General features: G+C 41.6%; 1 protein-coding gene across 7 annotated transcripts in view; it reads right to left on the bottom strand.

Moving 5' to 3' along the window:
• DMPK (DM1 protein kinase) overlaps positions 1-23,164 on the bottom strand; it is an 817,401-nt gene that overhangs the window by 121,074 nt on the left and 673,163 nt on the right. For all 7 annotated transcript variants that reach the window (XR_014968671.1, XM_085625612.1, XM_085625617.1 and 4 more), the window contains exon 12: positions 11,158-11,255. Coding sequence is in view for 6 of the 7 variants with exons in the window: in XM_085625612.1 (XP_085481738.1) it covers positions 11,158-11,255 (98 nt within the window). In the remaining variant the exon portion in view is untranslated. The remainder of the gene's footprint in view (positions 1-11,157; positions 11,256-23,164) is intronic.

Raw genomic sequence — 23,164 nt, 5'->3', positions numbered from 1 at the left:
ACTGGATCTTTGCTTATTTTCACCTGGGGTCCAGGAGTTTGTGCTGCTGATGAGTCCATTACTGAACCATTATCTAATTTGTCAATCTGGCTTGCAATTGCGCCATCATGCGAGGTTGGAGCCACTAGTCTTACCTGAAGAACGTGCATCGACACACAGCAGCCTTACTAGGTGGTTGACTGATGTGGTTGAAGGCCAGTTGTCCCCTATTTTAGGATTGGGTGGAGATCAGGATCATGTCTGTAATTTGAAGTTCATACAATGGGTAGTTGAATTTCCTATGGCATCAGAAACTGATTCAGGTTTACAGCGTCTGTCACTTTGAGTCGCAAATAGATCAATGGATTTTTAAAGAAGTCTGAGATTGAGATATATACTTGCCATAGATTTAATTAAAAAGTATAAATGGTTGCAGAAGTATGTTCGAAATCATTTGGTGGAAGTACATTGTCTGATGTTTTCTCAGACAATTCATATTCACTGGGCAATTTGTGGAAGGGGGAGGTTACTCTGCTTAATCTACGTTCCTTAATCAATATTCCATTAACTGATTTGTATACCTACCTGTCTGCAGTTCTTTGTGGTAATGTGCACTTTGATATACATTATTATGTGATGCTTATTGACTGTCAAGTAAATGGATTTCCTAGCTGTTAAGTTCTTTCGTGATTCACCAGGCATTGGTGTGCAGATGTTCTGAGATATTGAACAACATTGTTCTATGTTGGACATATTGCTGTTGCACTACTACATTTGATTGCCTCTGTGAGTCTAGAGTGTTTGCCCATCCCCCAAGATTGGATGTTACAATTGCCAATATTGTATGTAGCTATAATCCATTTGTGAAAAAAAGTGTAGATAACAGACATTCTGACACATGTGTGATGTTTTATTTGCATATATGCATGCAGAGATACATGGTCTGTTATTGACTCTGCATATATGTGTCTCTCCATTTCCATGCATGCGTTGCTTTTGTAAGGGTGGCTTGGTAGAAGGATCATCTGCTCGATACACTGACAGACCTGATTTTATATCTTTTTGGTAGAAATGTAGAAGCCTTACCATTTATACTTTTTATGTTTGAATGCTACAAACACTGTGTTTGAATAACATCACATTTGACACATTTACACATGTTTTTTTGTTTATTAATGACGTTTTGGGTGTGTGGTGAGCTGCAAACATTCAACGTGTGTGTCTTCATGACTATGTACCAGGGTGTATTGAGAGAGTAGGGTTGTTGTGTGCCAATTGACAGCTTCTTCAGTTGATGTTCATGGACAAGTGGGATAGTATGGCTTTCGTAATCGTGACCCACACATCTCAAGCACAATATTTTGGACAGGACTAGAACTCGCTGGAGGCCATTTCACTCCCACATGAGATTAGGGCTCTTGCAGGGACACTGTTCAGGGACATACACATGTTTGGAACCACAGGATATCCACCTATAGTACTGCTGCCGGTGTTATTGTTCTGAGCCTCAATATGTCTATGTGCAGTGTCCCAGCAACAAACCTTATTTCATGTGTTATTAAAATGCCCCGTGGAAGTTATGTTACATTGCATTATCCATACTCTTGAGCTTACCTTATGTACAGTGGTGAATATTGTTGTTAGAATCCATTTGTAATCAGTGGTAATTCTTGAAGTGACTGTTGTAGAAAGGTTTGAGATGGTACTCAATTTACAGACTCCATTTGCATATGTGGATGGGCATTAAATAATTTGTGTATGGTGAGTCATTTCGCCTTATTTGCACAGCCACATAAGAGACATTTGTATACAATAGTTTCAGTACTGCGTATTGTAAGGATCGATGAAGGAGTGTATAGGAAGGGCATTCTTGTTAACAGACACATTCATGTGTAGTGGGGACATTTGTATTGCGCTTACTTACCAGTGTTGATTCCCCCCTGGATTCCAGTCATGCCCTCAGTTTGTAGGATTTCTAAAACCTTCTCCTCCCAAGGCTGTAGTGGTGCGCTGGGAGGGCCACGGCCAGTCCTTTGGGCTTCCTTGAGATAGTTGGTATACTTGTTCTTGATGAGGGGCCTGAGGTCGTTCCACCTCTTCTGGATATCTCCCTGTTTGCGGAGGGTGTTGCCGACACCGTTCTCTTTGTTGACTATCCTGGTCCACGTCTCTTGTTTATGTGTGAGCAGTAGTCAGGACTTGGGTACCGAAAATATGGGGTCGAATGATTTCATCCACCATGATAGTGAGCCCCTGTGTGCTGAATGACGTTTTTTTGCAAGACATGGTGGGGTTGTGTAATTGATAAGTAAAATTTGAACGAAAAAAGAGGTGATATGGTGTGGTGGTTTAGCGTGCAGGAAGGGGGACGAGGAAGTGACACACCTGGTTTGTGGGTGATGCTGAATGTGTGCTCAGGGTGAAGGTTATGGTGATGAGAACGATGGAAAATAATGGCGTTGTCTTCGAAAGGGATTGTGGTCTGCATTTTGAAGCTGTTTTATGGGCTTGTCGAAAAACATGTCAATTTGTTACATTGCTTCATGTGAATGTGGTGTTTGAACCTGCCAGTGAACACTGGCTCTTTAAAATTGGAACCATGTTGTGATTTTTGCTTATAATGCAGGCATTAGAAGATTGCGCACTACCGCCTATTGGTATGTGCCACTACCGGACTCCTGATGCCTTTTTGTACTCGTAATGGGTTTGGCGGTCAAGCTTGCGGCGCAGGCGGTGCACAGCGGTGAATCGACGACGGGTTTCATAACCGGCAGGCCGGCGCCAAACCACTGGCTGAACCGCCGAGCCGGTGGTGGCGGATCTGCATGCGGAATTAATACTACGGATGATGGACTTGCACATGCACGGCGGTAGCGTGACGCAGGCCGTTTTGCGCCATGCGGACTGCCAAACTTGTAATCAGCCCCTTTGTCTTCATTGTATTAAGCCTGGGATATGACAGTCTCCCAGGATAAGATAACAATGTACGTGTTTGCTTTCTATGCTCTCTAGGGTTCTCTTTTGAGCATATGTTGCAGACAAGAACCTTTCCCTTTTTGGGGGACATTGCACTAGTACCTAATGGGGAAATTCTAGAACGGAATTCTTTTCAAACAATTTTCTCTTTCTTGTGGTTCATCTTTACACAGGGTGTAGCTTAAATTATGTACTGTACCATTTCTTGGTGTTTCTGGGTTCTTATCTGGTTACTTGTTGTAATACTTCACCCTGTCTTGGTGGTGGAACTTGCAAGTTTTAATCAATTTTTTAACAACCTTAAATACATTTTTAATAAAGGTTGAAAATAATAATATTGTTTTTGGAGGACAATGTCTAACTCACTAGAGCGTTGGCAGTGGTCATTTTTAGAAAGAGGTATACAATTAATACGAATGGAATATTTTTACATTTCGTGCTTTTTTCTTTGCTTGTACTATTATATCAGCCTTGAGAAAGTCCAAAGAGTAGACAAAACTTCTGTCAGCTGAATCGTCTATCCTGGAACCACTATTATGTGTTATCTAATGTATCAAGAGAGAGAAAATACACCACTCTTCTGCATCATCTATATTTCATCATTAATCTGATATTTGTATTTTGCTTTTGGTTAAGCATTTGCATTGGAATTAACACTATTGGTTATTGCATGTACGAGGAGAAAGTAAATACATCAATTGATTACGTCACATAATGTCTGGACATTGTGAAAGTTTAAGGAACATTCTATGATAGGCAATATCTTAGAATACTGATTACAGTGGTTTAGGATTGGGTGTTAATCTTACAAGATACCTACATATGTATATGCATTTTGTGTACTCCGCTGCTAATTTTGTGAAGCTTCTGAGTTAAGATCAACAGATTTCTGGGAATTGTGGTGACACATAGCAGCAATGGATGTGTTAAGAGCGTATGAGCACCTAACCCTGTTGTTTACTATGCTTTGACAAATAGGGGATGTGCAACAGTTATACCACAGTTGCCCTTGCTTTATGCGTAGATTAGTGAAAGTTTAGTGAAATTTTTGGCATGAGTACCAGAGATGGTGATAAGAAAGACATGGATGATGATGATGAGGAAAGCCAATAAGGGTGGCAAAAGGAAAGCCTGTGGTTGTGTTTAACATTACACTACATACCATAAATGGTTTTGTTTTATAAGCATTTGTCGAGCCTACCTTAAGATAAATGCCTAACTCTGGCCCAAGCCTTGCCCAATGTAAGCGGAATGTTATAATAGAGCACAGTCTACAATGCTTAGCAGTGTCACTGTCTCTCTCCAGTTCAGGTTCTGAAAGACAAAAAAGTCTAAATGAAAGACTGCAGGCACTAATGTCCTACATGGGCATATAAAAAAAATTTGAAAGGCAGATTTTCAGCTTGAATGTATTCCACTTGAACTGGAGTTTTAATTCAGGACATGCAAATTAGCATATGTGTACAGTATTCAGCAGAGTTGTCTTTGTTTTGCTAATCTACTTAATTACCATGGGTGCTGAGATGGATTCTTCCTGAGATAGTTTAAGTGAAGCCAGTGGTATTAAAATAAACACACAATATGCAAGCATCTCTTATTATGACTTTGGGGACCTGCTTCTCTGCCGCTGTTGTGAGGAAGCTGGGGCATGGACTTCATTCCCCAGGCTCCCCATCTGTTGACACACCTTCCTGCACCACAAAAGCACCCAGAGGCGCATAAAGCTATCGCGAGCCCCCCCACTCTGCCGGACATGGGCGGGCCGTGCCGGGGCCAAGGGCTGGCCTGTCCGTGCCCGTTAGAGCTCGGACGAGGTTGGGCAGGGACCCCCTCTTGGTTTGGAGATCCGCGTCCAGAGACGGGATCCAGTGCTTTGTGATTGCCGTGGGGTAGCAGCCTATCTTAGGAGTTGTCATTAAGCGAGTGCGCTTCGTCTAACATCTTTGTGGATCCTTTCATTGCCACTCGAGCAGGTAGGAGGAGGAGGTGTACTGGTTGGAATTTGCATGAACTATTAGGCAATCCTGCACAATTCTGGGGTTTGAACTCCTGTTGACATTTTCCTCCACCTGGTGATAATGGGAAAATGAACAAGGTCGGAGGCAGGCAAATCGGCGCCACAAGGTCCTACTATGGGTGCTTTTCTTCTAAGAGAAGTGGGGATCATCAGCAAGGAAATTAAGCTTGTCGCTCTTCGGTTGTGCTGCTCACCAGTCCTTGGTCATCACCCTAGCCTACCTGGCACCTCAAGGGGGGGTTTAGATTAGCCGGCACTCCAGGTAGAATTAGATGCGGTTTTAATGTCTCCCAGCTCTGGAACCTACAACCAAAAAGGTGGATGTAGGATCCGGTTCCGGCGGGGAGATGTTACCAATCATTGGTCTAGACTTAGTATCTTGCCTGGCCACTCGAAACATCTGTGACAAGGGTGTGGAGCTTATCCCAATGCCAAGGAGTAGGCCTGGAACTGGGTTAGGCAAGGGTGTTAAAAGGAAAGGCCCCTTGTCCATGAGCAGGGCAAAACGCCCCAGGGCAGAGGGGCTGGCGCAAACGATAAACCCTGTGCCACCTGTAACTGAGGGAGACTTCGTGGTTATGATGGAGGGCTGGATGGAGATTCTACTCACAAGGATGGATTTTAAATTAGAACCTATTGTGCAATGTTTAGCAGCAATAGAATTGGAGCTCCAAAAGACCAATCAGGCCCGCGGCAGTTCAAGCTACTTTGAGTAGGCCGAGGGGAGTGTCTGGCTCACGATCAGATGGTGCCAGTGTACTCCATCATAGGTCCAACGGGCAGGTGTCTTTGCCATCGGTAACATCTGGGTTTGACAAGAAGGGAAGAGAACTTAGTCCTTCCCGGCCACCAACGGACTCGAATCCCTTGAAGGCTGCAATAGCGGGATCAGAAAACTCCCACCTCAAAGACCAGATTTGACCTAGGTTAACAAACTCCACACAGGGAGAACTGTTGAGGGGGGAAGGGGCTTGTCAGGAGACAGGGGCAGCAGTGCATTCTGAGTCAAGTCAGATGCAGAGGTTATCAGTTTTAGACCTACCCCCGGAATCAATCCCATATGTAGTGGTTCTTGGAAATGTCCCAGTTCTACCGCAGGGTGGCATCGAAGTTTTTGACCAACTCAAGAACAAAGGCCTACACTGGTTGTTTCATAACACGTCTTTGGGTCTAAGAATGGAAGGTTTTATCAATATGGTTCGAAGAGTTTCGTGGGTTGGGAAATCCAGTAAATGTATGGAAGGAGACTGCGTGGTAACCAGCTTTAATAGGCCTTACCTGGTAAACAGGGTATTGCACGCAGTCAGTCAGAATAATTGCCTTGGCCCTGTATCATCTATAGTAGCCCTCCCCTGGATCACTTTTATCGTTCTGGAAGTAGAACAAGACTACTTGGGGTAGGGAATGTCTGGACTCGTCCGGTTCTTCCCCTGTGACCACAACCTTTTAGACAGACAACGATTCAAGATACCCTCCTCTTCAATCAATTTGCTCCCCTGGATACCTTGGACTCTTGTGATTGACTTACTGAGAACATTCCGGCACAGTTATCTTCATCGTTTAACTCCCTGATTATTCCAGCCCCTATTGGTACCAGAGATGGAAAGGCATGTAAAATTGTGTTGTGGAAGATTGCTGGGATAATGACTAAGCTGAGTGACCCTAACTGGTGTACTTTTATAAACAAGGTTCTGATGAATTATGTCTCCAGGAGACATAGGTAATCACTAATAGTATTTTCCTCGAGGGATAAAAGACCTTCTTGTTGCCCATAACGGGCGGGAAGACATAAAGGCGGTCTGATTATTTTTGTTTCCCTGGCTGTCAATTGTTGTATGAAGGTGTTGCAAACGGATAACCCCTGTGTGCAGGCTCTGTTATTTTTACAGGGTTCTGACAAGCTGCTGTTATTGAACTTTTATAATGCTGTTACTGTCCTAGATGTTTGTAATATTTCCAGGCCAGGTGTGTCTATTAACAGTATGATAGCAAAGTTTAATCATAATGGTTTTCTTATGATCGCGGGGATTTTAATCTTCTTTATGTGCGGACCACGTTGAGTTATACTCTTCCAAGATAGGATGTCCGCGTTAGGCGGGAAGGCATATAGAGCATACGAAGCAGGGAGAAGTACTTAACCTATTAGTTGAAGAACACAATCTGACAATGGCATCGTGCTGGCTGGATCGCAAAGGGAGACTCTTGTCCCCACCTTCTCAGGGAGGAGGTGTGCATCTTATATTGACTTTATTTATGTGTCTACTCCATTCCTCTCTTTTCTGACGGAGTTTTCAATTCAGGAGAGTATTCATGGCGAACACAATCCTTTATGCGCTACAGTCAGCTGGTTCGAGTTAAAACAAGTTAGGTCGATAAGAGAAAAGGGGTCCCTTAAGGTTACAGATCAGAGCAGAGGGTTAAAGTGGGCTCAGATTATCCCGGAATCTTTCTATGAGTCCCTTGCAGCAAGGTGAAAAGGGGAACTTGATATTTGCGGGATAGGGCAGGAATCACTGGGGAGCATCCTTGAAGCATTTGCATCTATTTCTTGTGCTATTGGGGACCTCTTAAAAGCACCATCTAGGCACCCAAATGAGCACACCCTGAGATGGTTTCACCGTAATTATTCCATAGCAGCAAGGGAACTGACGGGAGCCTTAGGTACCAAACCTAGGGACCCAGACCTAGTGAAAGCCTGTCGAGGTCAAAACAAGGGAGAACTAGCGAGGCGTAAGGCCAAACTTAGGGACGAAGCTTGGACTAAGCTCGTGGAGGCCAGCACCCGAAATAACAGCGAAATGTTCTGGAGTATAGTCAATAGTCCCATTCTGGCAGGAGACACTGGACAGACCCTGGATGCTCATATAATGGAGGAGGAATGGGTTGAATACTTTCAGGAAATGTTTTCTAGTCAAACTGATCATAGGCCAGTGGAATGTTAGAGGGTTGGAAGGTCGGCTCTTGTTATTAATGCCGATGAGTTTAAAAAAGGTGTTGAGGGTCTGTCCCAGAAACAAGGCCCCTGTTCCTGACGGCATACCCCTGACCTCTTTTTATCTAATCCCCAGCTGTGGGTGCCAATACTTACTTCTATGATTAACGCAGCCATTAGAGATGCCCCACCTCCCTCATGGGCCATTTCTACGATCATTCCTATCTTTAAGAAAGGAAACAGGGATAGCACTTTTTTTTATAGGCCAATATCTCTGTTGAATTCAACGGTAAAGGTGGTGGGTCGCGTTTTATTGGAGAGGTTAACTACATGGGCAGATGAAAACAATATTCTGGCAGATATTGAATGTGGTTTCTGCCCTGGGAGGTCCACAGTGGACCAATGCCTTAACCTGTATATGATTTTAAATAAAACACGGTCGCGTGTTCTGGTATGATTTACCTGGCCTTCATGGTCTTGTCATCAGCATTTGACCAGGTGAATAGAAGCAAATTATGGGAGACACTTCGGTGCATGGGAGTAGACATTAATATTGTCCTCTTTTTACAGAAGCTCCACAGAGATACCAAAGTGGTGGTTTGTTATTCTAATGAAGGTAAAGTAACCAGATAGTACCTGATCCAGAGAGGGGTATGACAGTGGGGTATTTTGGCTCCTTTTTTATTTAACTTATATATTAACAATCTAGAGAAGGATTTGATAGCCGCAGATGATCCCCCGGTGGGCCGCCGTGGCCTGTCTGTATTGCTGTATGCGGGTGATGAGGTCCTTATGGCTCGGAGCGTGAGGGGGTTGCAATTATTACTTAACTCCTTTATGTCCTTTATGTCAGACCAGGACCTGCAAGTTAATAACTCTAAGTCTTATGTGATGCAGATAGGTCACGGGTCACTGAAATCCTTCAATTTTAAGGTAGGGACCATCCCTGTCCCTAAGATTAATGCCTTCTCCTATTTAGGAATTATGTTGGATACCATGCTAAAGTGGAGCTCTTTGAAAAAGTTTAAACGGGGGGGCTCCTACACGCTAATGCAGCTATTTTTAATTTTGCGTCCCGTCCGGATAAAAAAACCTATAGAGATCTGGGTGTGTATCTCATTGTGGTGTACGGTAGTGAGATCTGGGGTAAGCCACCCATGAGGACCTTCAAACTGTGGAAAATAATTTTTGGAGACGTCTGTTATGTGTTCCACAGGGCACTGCCACTTATATTGTTCATAATGAATTGGGTGTGCCTTACCTGACAGACTAGTTGTCTTTTCGACCTTTATTGTTCTGGCTTAAAGTATGGTTAAGTGGGGGTAGCACCCTCGACAAGGAGATTTTAAGGGACTGCCTCGGCCTAGATGGCACCCACTGTATGCCCTGGCTCAACTATATACGGGATGGATTCAGGAAACTAGGTAGTCCTGACCTCTTTTCTACCCCTGATATCATGAGCAGGAAAGACCTGCCTTGGGTAAAGGAGTCCTTTTTTAGATTGAGGGTGATGGAAAGGGAAGAATATGAGTTAAGGAAGCCTAGTATGCGTAGACACGTCCTTCTGAAAAGAGCTCCTTCAAAGGAACCTTATCTTTTAGGGCTCCCCAGTTCATATGACTGTTTTTTATTGACTAGATTTTGCCTTGACTTATTCCATCTTCTCCTTGCTCACCCTCGAGGGAACAAGAAAGGCAAGATCTTGCTGCCCTGTGGCTGCGACGGTACATTTCCACAGAACTTGCTTCACTTTTAATGTTCTGTGGTAATTACGAGACTACTAGGAAGTCCTTTTTAATCCCTATTTTAATACAAGCCAATTTTAAACAAGTGTGACCTGCTTTTCTCTTTTTATTAATGCTCTCAGGGAGCACCCAATGGCATGTTCTCAGCTTTGTAAAGGCGGCAGTAAGGTTCAGAGGAACGTGTGATTAACCAGCTGGGGTGGGGGGAAAGGGTCATGCAGCCTTCACATATATTTGTTAACAAACTTTATTGTAATTTTGATGTGTTTAGGTGTAGTATTTTTGATTTGGGAATTTTTATGTGTTTTGGTGATGTACTTCTGACTTTTATGGTATTTATTACAAAAGCTGAATAAAGTTTTTGATTGATTGATTGATTGATTGACTTTGTATTATGAAGAACAGCTTAGCACCATTTTTTATTTAAATCAATCTGTTGGCTGGATTACCTTCCATTCATACTCTCAGTATTAATTCTGTTTTGTGATATTGCCCTTTTTAATACTAAATCATACAAATCTATTTCTACAAAGACTTTTTATATAGTATAGCTGGGGGAGTCAAAAAGGTTATTGGGTTGACGGAATCGACATTAAAAACTTTGCAAGATAAATAAAAAACTCTAGTGTAAATCAATTAGATTCAGAGATGAGGTGTTAAAGATGCTTTTTATCCTATAACCTCTAAATCCACAAAATCTAGTAAAGTACTTTAAAAAAAAGTCAACTTAAGTTATGTTTCATTGTTATTGACTAGATTAAGGACCTGATTTATTGTTGGGTGGGTTGGCATCAGGATGGCAGAGAACATTACATTTGCACCATAACCGACTATGGCCCTTCTTTTATCAAGAGGTCATATTCACCCTCCAGTGATCTCTATCCCTTCAGAAGAACCACCATCACAGCAGTTGCTCAGAAGGAACTGCAAGTCTGGTACGCATCCACTGTCTTTCAAGCAGCAGTGCACCAAACTTGTTTTGTTTTTCAAAAACAAGCTCTCAAAGCCGGAGTTGTTTACTGAAAAATAATAATACTATTGACCCCCACACCCTTTGAGTTTATCTGTTTAAGACCACCTGGTTTATGCCGATGCACAGAAACAAACACATAAACCATCTTCTCTAAATAGGACAGGTGGTCTGATGTTCCTACTCTGACAGCCTGTACTTTGTTGGAGTAACCTTTCCGACGGCTGAGCCAACGGGGGCACCACTGTTGGAAAGGTGACAGTCTGCACCACTTTTGGAAAGGAGACAGTGGCTGCGCGGACCATCAGATTAGCAGACGTGTTATTCGACCACATAGGAATTGGCGGAGTACTCGTCCCCCCAAATTCAAATTGGGCCCTAAATCGTTGAGACCATATTTGCAAGCTTCTATGTTTATTGCAGAATGTTTACAATCTTGTCCCACCTTTATGTTCAAGTGACAGCTAAAGATCACATGACAGGACAACATTGGTTGTTGAGGTCAGCATAAACAAAAAGAAGAGACAGGAGGACTTGCCTTTGTTAGACTCTGAGTTCATCAATTGCATTCTCTCTTCTAGGTTCTTGATCTGAGCTTCTAGATCCAGATTTCTCTTCTCTGCCTTCTTCAACTGCCTGTTCAAGAGAAGAAACAGAGAATGTAGTCCAATGCTAGGAGGAGGATCATACTGCTGGGTTAGAACACTAATAGGACACTGCTGGGGGGTATTATTATACTGGTTTTAAAAAACTGAGTAGCGTCTCACATGAGAAACTTGATTTGTTGAGCCCCATGGCGTGCTATTCAAAGAAGCATAATCTCACAAAGCTAGGCAGCAGCCCTGCAGGGTCCCATGAGCCCCAACATAACTACTAAAATACATGGGTGCCTGCAATCACTGTATAAAAGCCTGTCTCTAATTTTCTAATTACAGTTGAGTTGTGATGTCTCTTCACCTGTAATAACAAAATGACATTGCTGCTCAACTGTAATAAAGTTAAGTTGTGACATCACTATGCCTGCTGCCAGTAGCCATGATTGAAACTAGGACACAGTACACAATTAGAGCTTCAGTGTAAATTATAAAAATGAGAAATGCTTTTTGTTCTTCTGATATACGTTTTCTAAATAAACAGTGATTAGCAGAAGGGAAATTTATGGCAACTTTTTTTTAACTGTAGGTAATTACAATAAAGACAGAAAATCTCTGCATGTTTCTGAACATTCTGAACAACATAATGTTTTGATCTGACATGTATTAAACTGCCATTAATATCCTTTTTGTGAACAAATTACTGAATACTTTTCGGTGTTCAACTGTTCTACTTTCTTTCTTCATATTTGCTATCATAGTATCGCTTTCATTTGAAAGAAAAGCACACCATGGGTTGTAATAGTTTGTGTGAAGGGTGATGGTGTGGCCATGTATTACAAGGAATAACATTACTTCCAACAATCGTTAAAAGGATATTGCAAGTCACCTTGGTGTTCCAGGACCTTATAAAGGAACTTAGCCACCGGTCTGGATCCTCTGCATGGTCATGGAACTCCTCAGTGGCATATTATGTAGGCATGGGGTACTTCATCTCATATATGACCTTTATTGCCCCAAACATGTACCAGGTTGAATATGTATACATTAATCTCTAGCAATGCATCACAAGTAGTCAAGACACACCATGTGGTCCTTATATCTTTCTGGGAGAGTTGCTCAGAGAAGATATAGGTGTCTTGGTGCATGCTGTTTAGAGATACTCATGGGGCACCACAAGGTTGAGAGCTCCAAATGCCATACTGCTCCTTCAGATGTGGCCAGCCTCAGAGGCTGATCATACAAGAATTACAGAAACACAGAGATATGATGTACACGAATTGCATTACTTCCACCTCAAGCTTCCTTTGTGGTAGAAGAACAAAAGTGTCTGTTTCACAGTTACACAGTGAATGTCTACATTATGCCAAAATATAGATTGCATGTTCAGTTCAAGTGAAATCCCTTTAGGGACGTAGATGTAGCTCACCTCATCCACACACGCAGCTTTCTAACATGGGTAAAATGAAGGGCGAAGAAGTCAGAGCAAAAGTATCATTAACATGATTACATTGGCCATATAGAGTCTCCCTCTTGACCTGCAGTCTTTCCTTTTACATATGTCCAATGTGCATTGGGGACTGAGATATAACTATGCATTAGTGGACTGAGAAATAACTATGCACTTCCTGACAACATTAATCTGCTTCGCCCTGCTATAGATTCTCAATCTTTCATCTTGGAACCCTGAAGATGGCCCAAAATAGAGATGCTCCAATTGCAATCAAAAGTGAATGGTAGAAACTTTGTAGTTCCTTCCCTCGTAGTCTAAGAAAGACATTGAAGAGACGGATTCTTGTGCAGATACACAGAAGAGGCCAACACGCACATTTCAACCTCGAAGAGAACCACAGACATTAAAAGAATGACAATTATAAAGTTTTGTTTCTCCACTGCCTACCCTGTTTGCTGTAAGCTGCTCATGATAAATAAATAAATAAATAAATACCAATACAAAATACAGTGCACAAAGGGTACCCTTTAAGAGAAGAAAAAGCACCTTTCATCACGCATCATCATCCACTTTGAAAGTGATGTGCAGGCAGAAACATGAATAAATACAGGTAACAGCTTAGAGTGAATTGGGGGAAATCTGTTTAGTGATAGCAAATATGCAATAATGTCTTCATTCATCACAACTACTCCAGGTGAGGATTACTTACTTAATAGAGACATCTATTTGGTATCTTTATTCAACATGATATGCCCCATGATAGGGGGTGTGGGGATGAACCATCATCATGTAACCATGGAGAAAGGTTGGCCGACACACCTCTTATTATAACCTATTGGCTTCAGCAGTTTTAGAGGCATTTGTATCTAGTTCATACCAAATGGCCTGAGATACAAGTAAAGTAGAGTTTCCTGAAGGCCCAGGTCACAGCTAAGCTCTCTCAAGTCAAGTTTTAATTCCTGCAACAGATGTTAAGTGCTGAGTAGCACTATCAGTGATGTATCCCCTGTGGTATTCACCTTGCACAACACTGTGCATAACCTCGCCAGATCAGAACTATTTGCTCAATGTAACATTTTTCTAGATCACAAACAGCCAGTAAAGGATTACCAGCAAGTACCTGGCTGAGAATAGGAAATCGTACCCAACAAATCCGCATCCATGCTACCTGCCTCGACCTCCGCTTTGGTAACAGCCATGTCACTGTCTGGCTGCTTCCCCTAATTTAGGCAACAAACAACAACTCTGGGCATATTGTTGCAATCATTTTGCTGATTTTGTCACTCTTTTGAGAATGATGAAGAGCATGAGGACCCCGAAACAAAGGAAAGGTTTAACGGCTGCATATAGAAGAGTACCTAAGAGTGGATGAAGTGGCCACACTCGCTATGATCCCACTGTGTCGTCCTGAAAATGACATGGCTTTTATTTCTTTGGTATAGGATTGTATATATCTATTTCTGTAGAAGTAGAACAGACAACATATTGGGTGTCCCCAGGGTTAACGTGTTAACAAATTACTGTTGTTAACTACTAGTGGTTATTTATTATGTGCTAACCTAATGTATGTATGAAGTAATTCAACGCATATTCCCACTACTTAGCAGTTTAGCAGCAGCTACAGCCAATCACAAGCAATGCATTTGTAAAGTTTTGCCACTTTTGTGATGCCAAGCTTCCCCGCCATGATAAGAATGCTGCATCAAACAGGCTTGCCATGATTCCAGAGTGCACTGCAGATGTTGGTGCCTACATGGCATGAACACAAAGGGCTTCACTAGGGTCCTGGAGAAGGACTGGGCATGGACATGAGTTATTTGTTTGTTGGGGGAGAGGCAGCAGGGACCCTTAGTATACCCCTCAGTACACCTGTAAATTTCCTAAAGAACCCCTATTCCGAGGATAAAGTGAACAGAGCTCTGAGAGCCATGTTTATTTTCTGTAGTCTCCTACCCTTGCCCAACACAGCAAATAGGAGACAAAGGGTAGTGGGAGTTTTCAGCCCTTGATCCTTCCATTGGCCATCAGTAGTGTCAGATTTTATGTGGTGATGGTATTGTGCAGGGTCAAAGTGTGTGAAAGGTTATGAAGAAAAAGAAAACAAGCAATGGCAATGCCTATTGGCATTGCCTATGTGAATTTTATTGGCTTTGTCAATTTTTTTATTGTTATTTTGTATAGAATGTTGTGGTATGTGCAGCTATCAATTCAGTTTGCGTTAGCTCATACATCTTCTGTGTAAACGTACTTGCTAATATTTTCACCTCCTAATATGCAAACCTCCTTACAGGCCGAAGGCTTATGTCTTATGTTATGTTAAGTTGTGTTAAAGCCACTTTTGAAGCGCAGAAATACCCGGTGGTGTCATCCTGCTAGCTCTGCTAAACAGGATAAGAAAAATTACAGAAAAGCCAAGTTTTTAATGCTTTCCTGAAAGACTACATGCTGGGCATGCATTTAATGTGAATGGATAAAAGGTTCCATGCATTGGCTGTACAGTTCACAAAGCTTCTTCAACCCCAGTTAGCACATTTGAACCTGGGGACTATGAGATTTCTAGCCTCCAATGAGCGCAAATTATTGTTTGGCTCATACCATTTGAAATTATGTCTCAAATAATCCGGATCAAAATCATGCAGTGCTTTATAAGCAGTAGACAAGGACTTAAGCCTGATTCGTTGTCTCATTGGAAGCCAGTGTAATATATGAATGACTCAAGAAGAAGATTGAAATTTGGGGATCCCTGTCAACAGACATGCGGCAGCGTTTTACAAGGTTTGAAGTATGTTGAAATGTTGCTGCTGCATGTTTACATAAAAGCCATTACAATAATCTATTTTTTAGAGCACTAAAGATGTTACAACAGTATTCTGTGCGTCTGGGGAAATGAAAGAGAAGATTTTCAAAATTATTCTCAGGGAGTAAAAAGAAGACAAGATAAAAGATTTAACTTGATCCCCAAAGGCGAGCTTGTTGTCCATGAGGACTCCTAAATTCATGCATTCCTGACTGGGGTAAGGAGAGTTCCTAACTCCTCCGGCCACCAGGATGGGGACCAAAAAGAAACCTGGTTGCCGAGAGGATGACCTCTGTCTTCCCAGAATTTAACTTCAGCAATTGTCATTCATCCATTTATTAACTGCCAAAATAAAATCATGGACTCTAGAACCTATATTTCTATCCCTGGTTGCCAGAGAAACAAGTTGTGTCTCGTTGGCATGAGATGTTATAGAAAACCTGGAAAGATCTAGTCAAAATGGCAACAAAATTACATACACATTGAACAACTTTGAGCTTAGCGAGGACCCCTGAGGGACCCCACACAGCAGTGAAAAAGATTTGGAAACAAATTATTTTAAAGCCATCCTTCCTCTCACCCAGCAAGGAAGGACCTCAACAAGGCAAGTGCGGCCTCCTTGAGCCCGATGTCATGGAGACAACCAATCAACAAGTTGCGATTGACCATATTGAACGCTGCCGATAAATCGAGTAAGACAAGAGCTGCACTGCCTCCTTGATCAAGAGCAGCCCATATCTCCTCTGTTGCCTCAATCAGGGCAGTTTTGGTGCTGTGGCAACTTCTGAATCTGAACTGAGTGGGATCAAGATGATGATTATTCTGAATAAAATATGCCGATTATTGATTCATGGCTTTTTCCACGATTGATTTTTGCCGGTAACGGAAGGTGGGAGATAGCTATTGGGATCCATCGGGTTCAAACTACCTTTTTTTATTAGTGGAAGTACAGATGCTACTTTCCATTGTTCAGGAAACCACCCTGTCTTAAACATTCTATTAAAGATAATTGTTAGACAGCACTCAACAATATTACTGCGACATTGATTTTTTAAAATTGAAACATAAGATCTATGTATTCTATTGATCGCTCAAATTACAGGTTATGACACTATTTGGATTTGTACTGGGGTTCTCCCAAATGTAATAATCAGTGTGACATTTAGTCAGTCAATATTGTACATATATTCATACAAGAAAAAGATTATTTCAAAAACATTTCATGTTTATACAGTTATTTTTTCAAGGTCCAGTTCTTGTTGCTGGAAGAGCAGAATAGCACAGTGAAATAGAGACATGACAGCTGGCACGTGTTTCGTTACATTCGTAACTTCTTCAAGGCTGCAATAATAGTAATAGCATTCATGAATAATTGCTTTAAGAGACATTTAGTAAATACATATGAATCAACCCAGTACCGTTTTATAAAAAGAAAGTAAAGGCGAAGGCCCGAGTAAAGAAAATCTCAGAATGACGTGAGAGAGTACAAAAAAGCTGTAGCATTAGTGAGACGTGTGCATATCAATGGATGGGCCATTATATCATTCTCAATAGGGATAGTAGGACAGGTGAAAAATAGGACTTAAGTGTGGTAAAATCTGGTAGGGAAAGGTAGATATACTCAGAAGGCAACATGCGGGGCAAGCAACACACGAATGGGAGTACTATTCGTGGTAAAACGCAATTTTTACTAGAGAGTGCTGGAACCCAAGCCCAAAATCATATGGTAAGGAGGGTTCTAACCTTACATACGTAACGGGGGCGATCTTTGAATGTTCATAGAGAATCCAACAATGACATGTCGTCTTTATATCGAAAAAGAGTAGTCAAGTAATAAGTCCTAAGACATAAAGGTAAATAGTGATATGTAGCCGGTATGTCCTTAATAACTAGTTAAGAAAAAATAAGGTATATATGTGCTGTTTGAAATCTGTTGATGTCATTCAAATGTCGTGAAAGAGCCACAGGAAGAAACTATTTCGGCAGTTCATGAAGCGCCCAAGTATCTATAGTGAACATTAGAAGAGTTTGCAAAGTAAGATAAGATCGATCATACTATGTTAAGCTGAGTCCCAGAGGGCGGCCAACCCATTTAAGAGGTAGAAGAGAAGAAGGTAAAAGGTCTGAAATAAATAAAACTTACTTATAAGTCTATTGTTTGTCAACTCTGGGCAGAAGTATGCCCCTGTAAATAAAGATGAAATACCTTATTATAGTTACAAAAAAGTCCCCAAAGTCGGACTGTTTGAGCTAAAGTTACATTAAACATTTCAGGGGAAAGTGTTTCCCCTAATGGCAGCACAAACACTTACACACTTACCGGTAACTATTCAGATGAGTCTGCTGTCTCGTGGCATATTGGTCCCAGTAAGGAACCAGGTGCAAGTGAAGCCTTCATATTCAAAGGCACGCGGCAAGTGTGGAGGGTCATCCGATGCAGGAAGTAAAAAATGGCAGACAGGCATTGGTCTTAAAGATAGAGAAGAGACTAGTGAGTCCATGTTGGGTGCATGGTGGCCATTTTGAAGTGGGTCCCCATGCCGATAGTTACTATGAGGAACTTAAACGTAACACTAAGGAGGGATATTAGTCTAAAACTGCCGGAGAGATATATATCAATTATTCTCTCAGTTATTTTTAAGTAAAAGATGGCAAACAGGCGTCGATGTTAGAAATAGAAAAGAGACTAGTAAGTCTATGTTGGATGCATGGCGGCCATTTTGGCGTTGGTCCCCATGCCCAGTAGTTACTATGTGAAACGTAAGCGTACCAGAAAGGAGGGATATACGTATAAAGCTGCCAGAGAGACCTATATCCGATATTCTGTCAGTTATTTAGATGTATGAGATTCAAGAAAATAAAAGTGACAACAGAAAGCGTAAAAAGTAGTAAAAGAGGGACTCCTGCGCTTGTATCGAGTGTATGGCGGCCATTCAGAGTGGGTACCCGATCACAGTGGATATAGCAAGGAATTTATAAGTGAAGGGAAATTCGATATTAAAACACTGCCATAGTGCTAAGATCTAAGTTCAAGGTCAAAAGTCCATAGTTATATACGGATCAAAAAGTATAAGGCACCAAGTGTATCAATAGGTCCAATAGCAATGATCATAGACAAGTAGTCTCCCAGTCCGTTGTTTAGTGCGAGCTATGCATCGGTAAATATAGATGTGGAGTAGGATAGATGTGACAGACGCAAACAAGTGTATCCCTAAGCCTGTTGTAAGAGGTATACAGTAGTAGGTTGACATATTGTTTGGGGTAACCTGTCCATATTGAATGTCTATCACAAGTAACAGAGCTATCCATTTTTAGAAAAAAAAACAATAATATTAAAGTGATAGTCAGTATACATCAAGTCCCCGCATTCCCAACCTATTCCGCCATACAGAAACAGTACAATGTTATAAATGTACATTGTAATGCACATTAAGAATTAACATTCTGTCATCAGGGCTACCCCTGCGTTGGTGTAGAAATTTTATTCTGTAAGAAACACATGTAGTTCTCTGTCAATGTTCAGGCCCATATCCAGAGCCCGTAACTTCAAAATCCATTGTGTTTATGCTTGTCTATGCACTAGTGTCCTGTCCCCACCCCTTGGGTGGCAAGGTATTTGCATTATCCCATGAAATCAGAAATTGGTCATTGTCATGGAAGGGTGTACTGTGTTAAAGTGGACCGCAAGAGGATACACTGTGCTGTTATTATGCATGGCCCTCATGTGTTCCTGAATTCGCTCCGTTAAGGGACGTATTGTGCTACCAATGTATATAAGTCCACATTGGCACCTAATGCAATACACAACAAATCTGGAATTGCAATTAATGAATTGCTGTATTGAGTGTGCAGTGGCAGTGTTATACTGGAATTCCGTTCGTTTGTTATATGCAAAGGGGCAGACATTGCATTGTGCACATTTATAGAAGCCCTTTGGTTTACCAGGAAGCCATGTGGCGCTCGGAGTCTTGGGTGGTAAATAACTAGAACGCAGAATATCCTGCAAGGTTTTCCCCACTCTAGGTTTGTTGGGAATGTGTTTCTCAAGCAATTTGTCCAATGTCAGCAGGTGCCAGTGTCTGAGTAAACTCTTGTGAATGACATGACTCTGGGTGTTGTATCCCGTGATAAAAGTTAGGTTGGTGTCCTTCTTTTTCTTGCAGCCCCTGTGTTTGTTTTTAAGTAATGTAGCCCTAGAGGTCTTAAGTATTCTTTGTCTGGATTGGTCAAGCACTGGTCATGAGTAGCCCCTGCACATAAACCATTCTTCCAATTTGTCAAGTTCCCTGTGGAAAATGGCGTCCTCACTGCAGTCCCTCCTAATCCTAGTCATTTCTCCAAATGGGATAGCATTCATCTGGTTTATCGGATGAGCACTACTAGCATGCAAGATTGAGTTATATGCCGTTGGTTTTCTGTAGAGTCAAGACATGATTTTATTGTCTTTAATGTATATTACCACGTCCCAAAAATCTATCTCTAACCTGTCAAATTTATGAGTAAATTTCAAAATGGTACATGTTATTGTTGAGACGTTCTGTCAACCGTACTAGCTGTAACTCGCTACCTGCCCAAATAATGAAAATATCTCCTATGTACCGTCCCCAGTAAATATGTTCTGTTAGTTCTGGTGGATTGGTCGACCAAAGATGTTTCTGCTCAAATTTTCCCATGTAAAGGTTAACATAGGATGGTGCAAATTTTGACCCTATCGCGACACCCATTGCTTGTCTGAAACAGACTCCTTGATGGAGGAAGACATTGTTCTCTAAGACAAGACGTGTCAGGTCTATTAGCATTTCTGATTTCTGTATGTTCGTGCAAGGTTGCGTGTCTTTGGGACAGGGTGTCTTTCAATGCCTAAGTCCTTGCTCTAACGGTATGCCAGTATACAAGGAACACACGTCAAATGTAACTAAAAAGTCAATTTCTGATCAATGTGTCTAGTAATCTCATTGAAAGGGTTGTTATGGAGTTTGATGTAATCCTTCCCATCCCTATGTTGTCTTTCTATTTCTTGTATATACTCATTATCTTGTGTAATCACTATATCTCCTCCCTTGTCCGCCTCCTTAATAACAATGTCTGACTTATCGCAAGTCCCTTCAGGGCAAGGTTTTCTTTTTTGGTTAGGTTGTACCCAGAACGTTTGTGTGTACTAGAGAGTCTGTCCTCTAGTAGGTATAAATCATTGGTCACAGCCCTGTGAAACGAGTTTATTAGATTGTCTGATGGTAGAGTGGGAATGAAACCTGATTTCTGTTTCAGAACACTGTCTATATTAAGGTTGGGCATAATTTCTAGATCTGATAGTATGTCGAGAATGGATGGTGGAGTGTTCGAGCAGTCATTAAGAGATAAGAGTAAATACAGGTCTTGTATTTCCTTGATAGTTTTATTGCAAGGTGGTACAGAGGTATCGAGGAAGTACACAGGCATAGGTTTCTCTTAAAAAAAAATGTAAATTGCATACGGTGCGTTAACTTAACCAAATCAATGTTATTTTAGTAAAGTCTGGTTGTGCTGTGGGACAAAAACTAAGTCCTTTAGTAAGTACATCCATATCACTTTGAGACAGTGCAACATTTGACAGATTAACAATGTTAACATTATCTGACGAGGACGTACAGTGCTGGTCACTAACAGAAAACCCTATATTGTTAGTCTGGCTCAGTTCGTCAGACTGCGTGACAGTAATCTCGTGGAGGCGCCCTCACCTACGTTTGTTGTGATGTCTATCCCATCTTGTTTTCTTGAATTTGCCCTGTTGAAATTGGTCCTGGAGCCTTTTCTGAAATGTACCATTTCCTCTAAAAAAGAGGATGAGGTCATGTGCTAGACCTAAGTGGGATGTCTCTGGTTCACCACCAGTACTTCTCTCACTGTGGATAATAGAGGAGTGTCAATTCCACTGGGTACAAGTGAATTTTTGGCCGAAAGTGAAAACCCTGCCATTTTTATAGTCGTTCTCATCCCTCCTGAGTTTCCTCACCTTCTTCTCTTTTATGTATAATTGATGTGCACTTAAGACATCTTTGAGTATTTTATAGTTTTTCTCAGTTGCTTCTGCCAGATTTAGACTCTTAATTTAATTTGTCAATGTCACTAAGTCAATTTTGACATTTATGCTCCTTATGTCTGATAAGAATGTCCATCATCTTAAAGGAGGAGCATAAAATACGATCCTCCCATTCTTTTAAAAGATCCGGGTCTAGGTCCTATAATGAGGGAAAGATTATTACCCGTCGACCATGTGGTACCTGTCTAATGTCAATGTATCTTTTCAGAATGGTAGAGTCCCACCACCTGGACAACTCCTGTTTTTTCAGACGTTCAAGTTTAATACATTTCTGCTTGAGGCTGTCTTGTTCAGTTTTAGTAAGTGTCTTAGTCCTTTTATCAGTAGACCCCGTGAGGAGCTTCATGAGAAGTTTATCCCTCTCATCATCAAAATTGGCTATATTTTTGAATAATTAGGTCAGATAAATAAGTATGCACCCACATAAAGAAGAGCTGAGTGCAGACTACCTCATAATCTTTATAAAATAGACAGGGGGTAGTGGTGGCACAGACATCAGAAGAACAAAGAAGTGTAAAGGTGGGCAGTGTGTTGGTAAATTCCAAGTATGAAAAAGTATTCAATTGAACGGCAAGGTCTGTGTACATGGGTCATGCCACGAGAAGAGACAGAGGGGCCGTACACAGCCGTACACGGACCTTGACATCCTATCGGATACTTCTGGACTACCCCTTATACTGGGATCCCTATTACTAATATATATCGGACTTCGACTGTATTTTACTATTAACGTTCTTTTGGAAAACTCCTGGACTACCCCACATACTGGGAGCCTTATAAACACATTTTTTCTACTCACAACATTACAACATAACAGTCCTACAACTGAAAATTCCCCCCACCCACTTTTCTGGCCTACTCCTATGTTTGCATTTGGTAGTAAGGTATGCGATCTCATGAATAATTATAGGATTTGGGAATAATGCATCTTTAAACAACATCAAAGCATTGTGGATTCTCTCAGTATATAATCCTAATCAGGCACATTCGTATTGGCAGGTGTTGCTGGAGAAATTGGGTTTGTACTTTGGGAGACTGGATGTTCCAATGGAACCAACAACTTTTTTTTTTTTTTCTTTTTTTTGAAAAACCTTTATTACAATTTCAGGGAAATACAAGTATGGGCCTACAACCAATAGGCCGGCCGCTAAAATGCAGTGTGACCCTAGGTACAACTGGAACATTCACGTCGATGAAGCCATAAAAGGGGGTCACTGGAGTGTAAATCCTTGCCGTCGGCCGCAGTTGCAGTCCATGAACAAACAAAGGTTTCATATTTTTAAGAAACGAAAAACAACAAACACACAAGGCAAGGAATTTTAGAGCAGTAGCATGTGCCCATCGTGTCGAGGGAGTAAACCAACCCGGGTAAACAGAGGGGGAGGGGGGCAAGGCCGAAGAAACCAAACTCGCATGTCGCAGGAGCGTACAGGAATGCGCGGGCTAGGGCGGCAGCGCGGCATCTATCTCACGCGTCTGAGGCGGGGCACATATATCCCCGCGATAGGAGTTCCAAGGACCGAACCAACAACTTTTAATGATTCCAATATCTGATCCCATTCCATAGATATGGGTATTTTACGTAAGCCTCTAGATTCTTCTTTACGTATTATAACACTCTCT

The sequence above is a fragment of the Triturus cristatus genome, chromosome 9 (genome assembly GCF_964204655.1).
Source record: "Triturus cristatus chromosome 9, aTriCri1.1, whole genome shotgun sequence".
In the NCBI taxonomy this organism is placed as follows: domain Eukaryota; kingdom Metazoa; phylum Chordata; class Amphibia; order Caudata; family Salamandridae; genus Triturus; species Triturus cristatus.
This window is presented reverse-complemented; position numbering and strand designations above follow the sequence as displayed.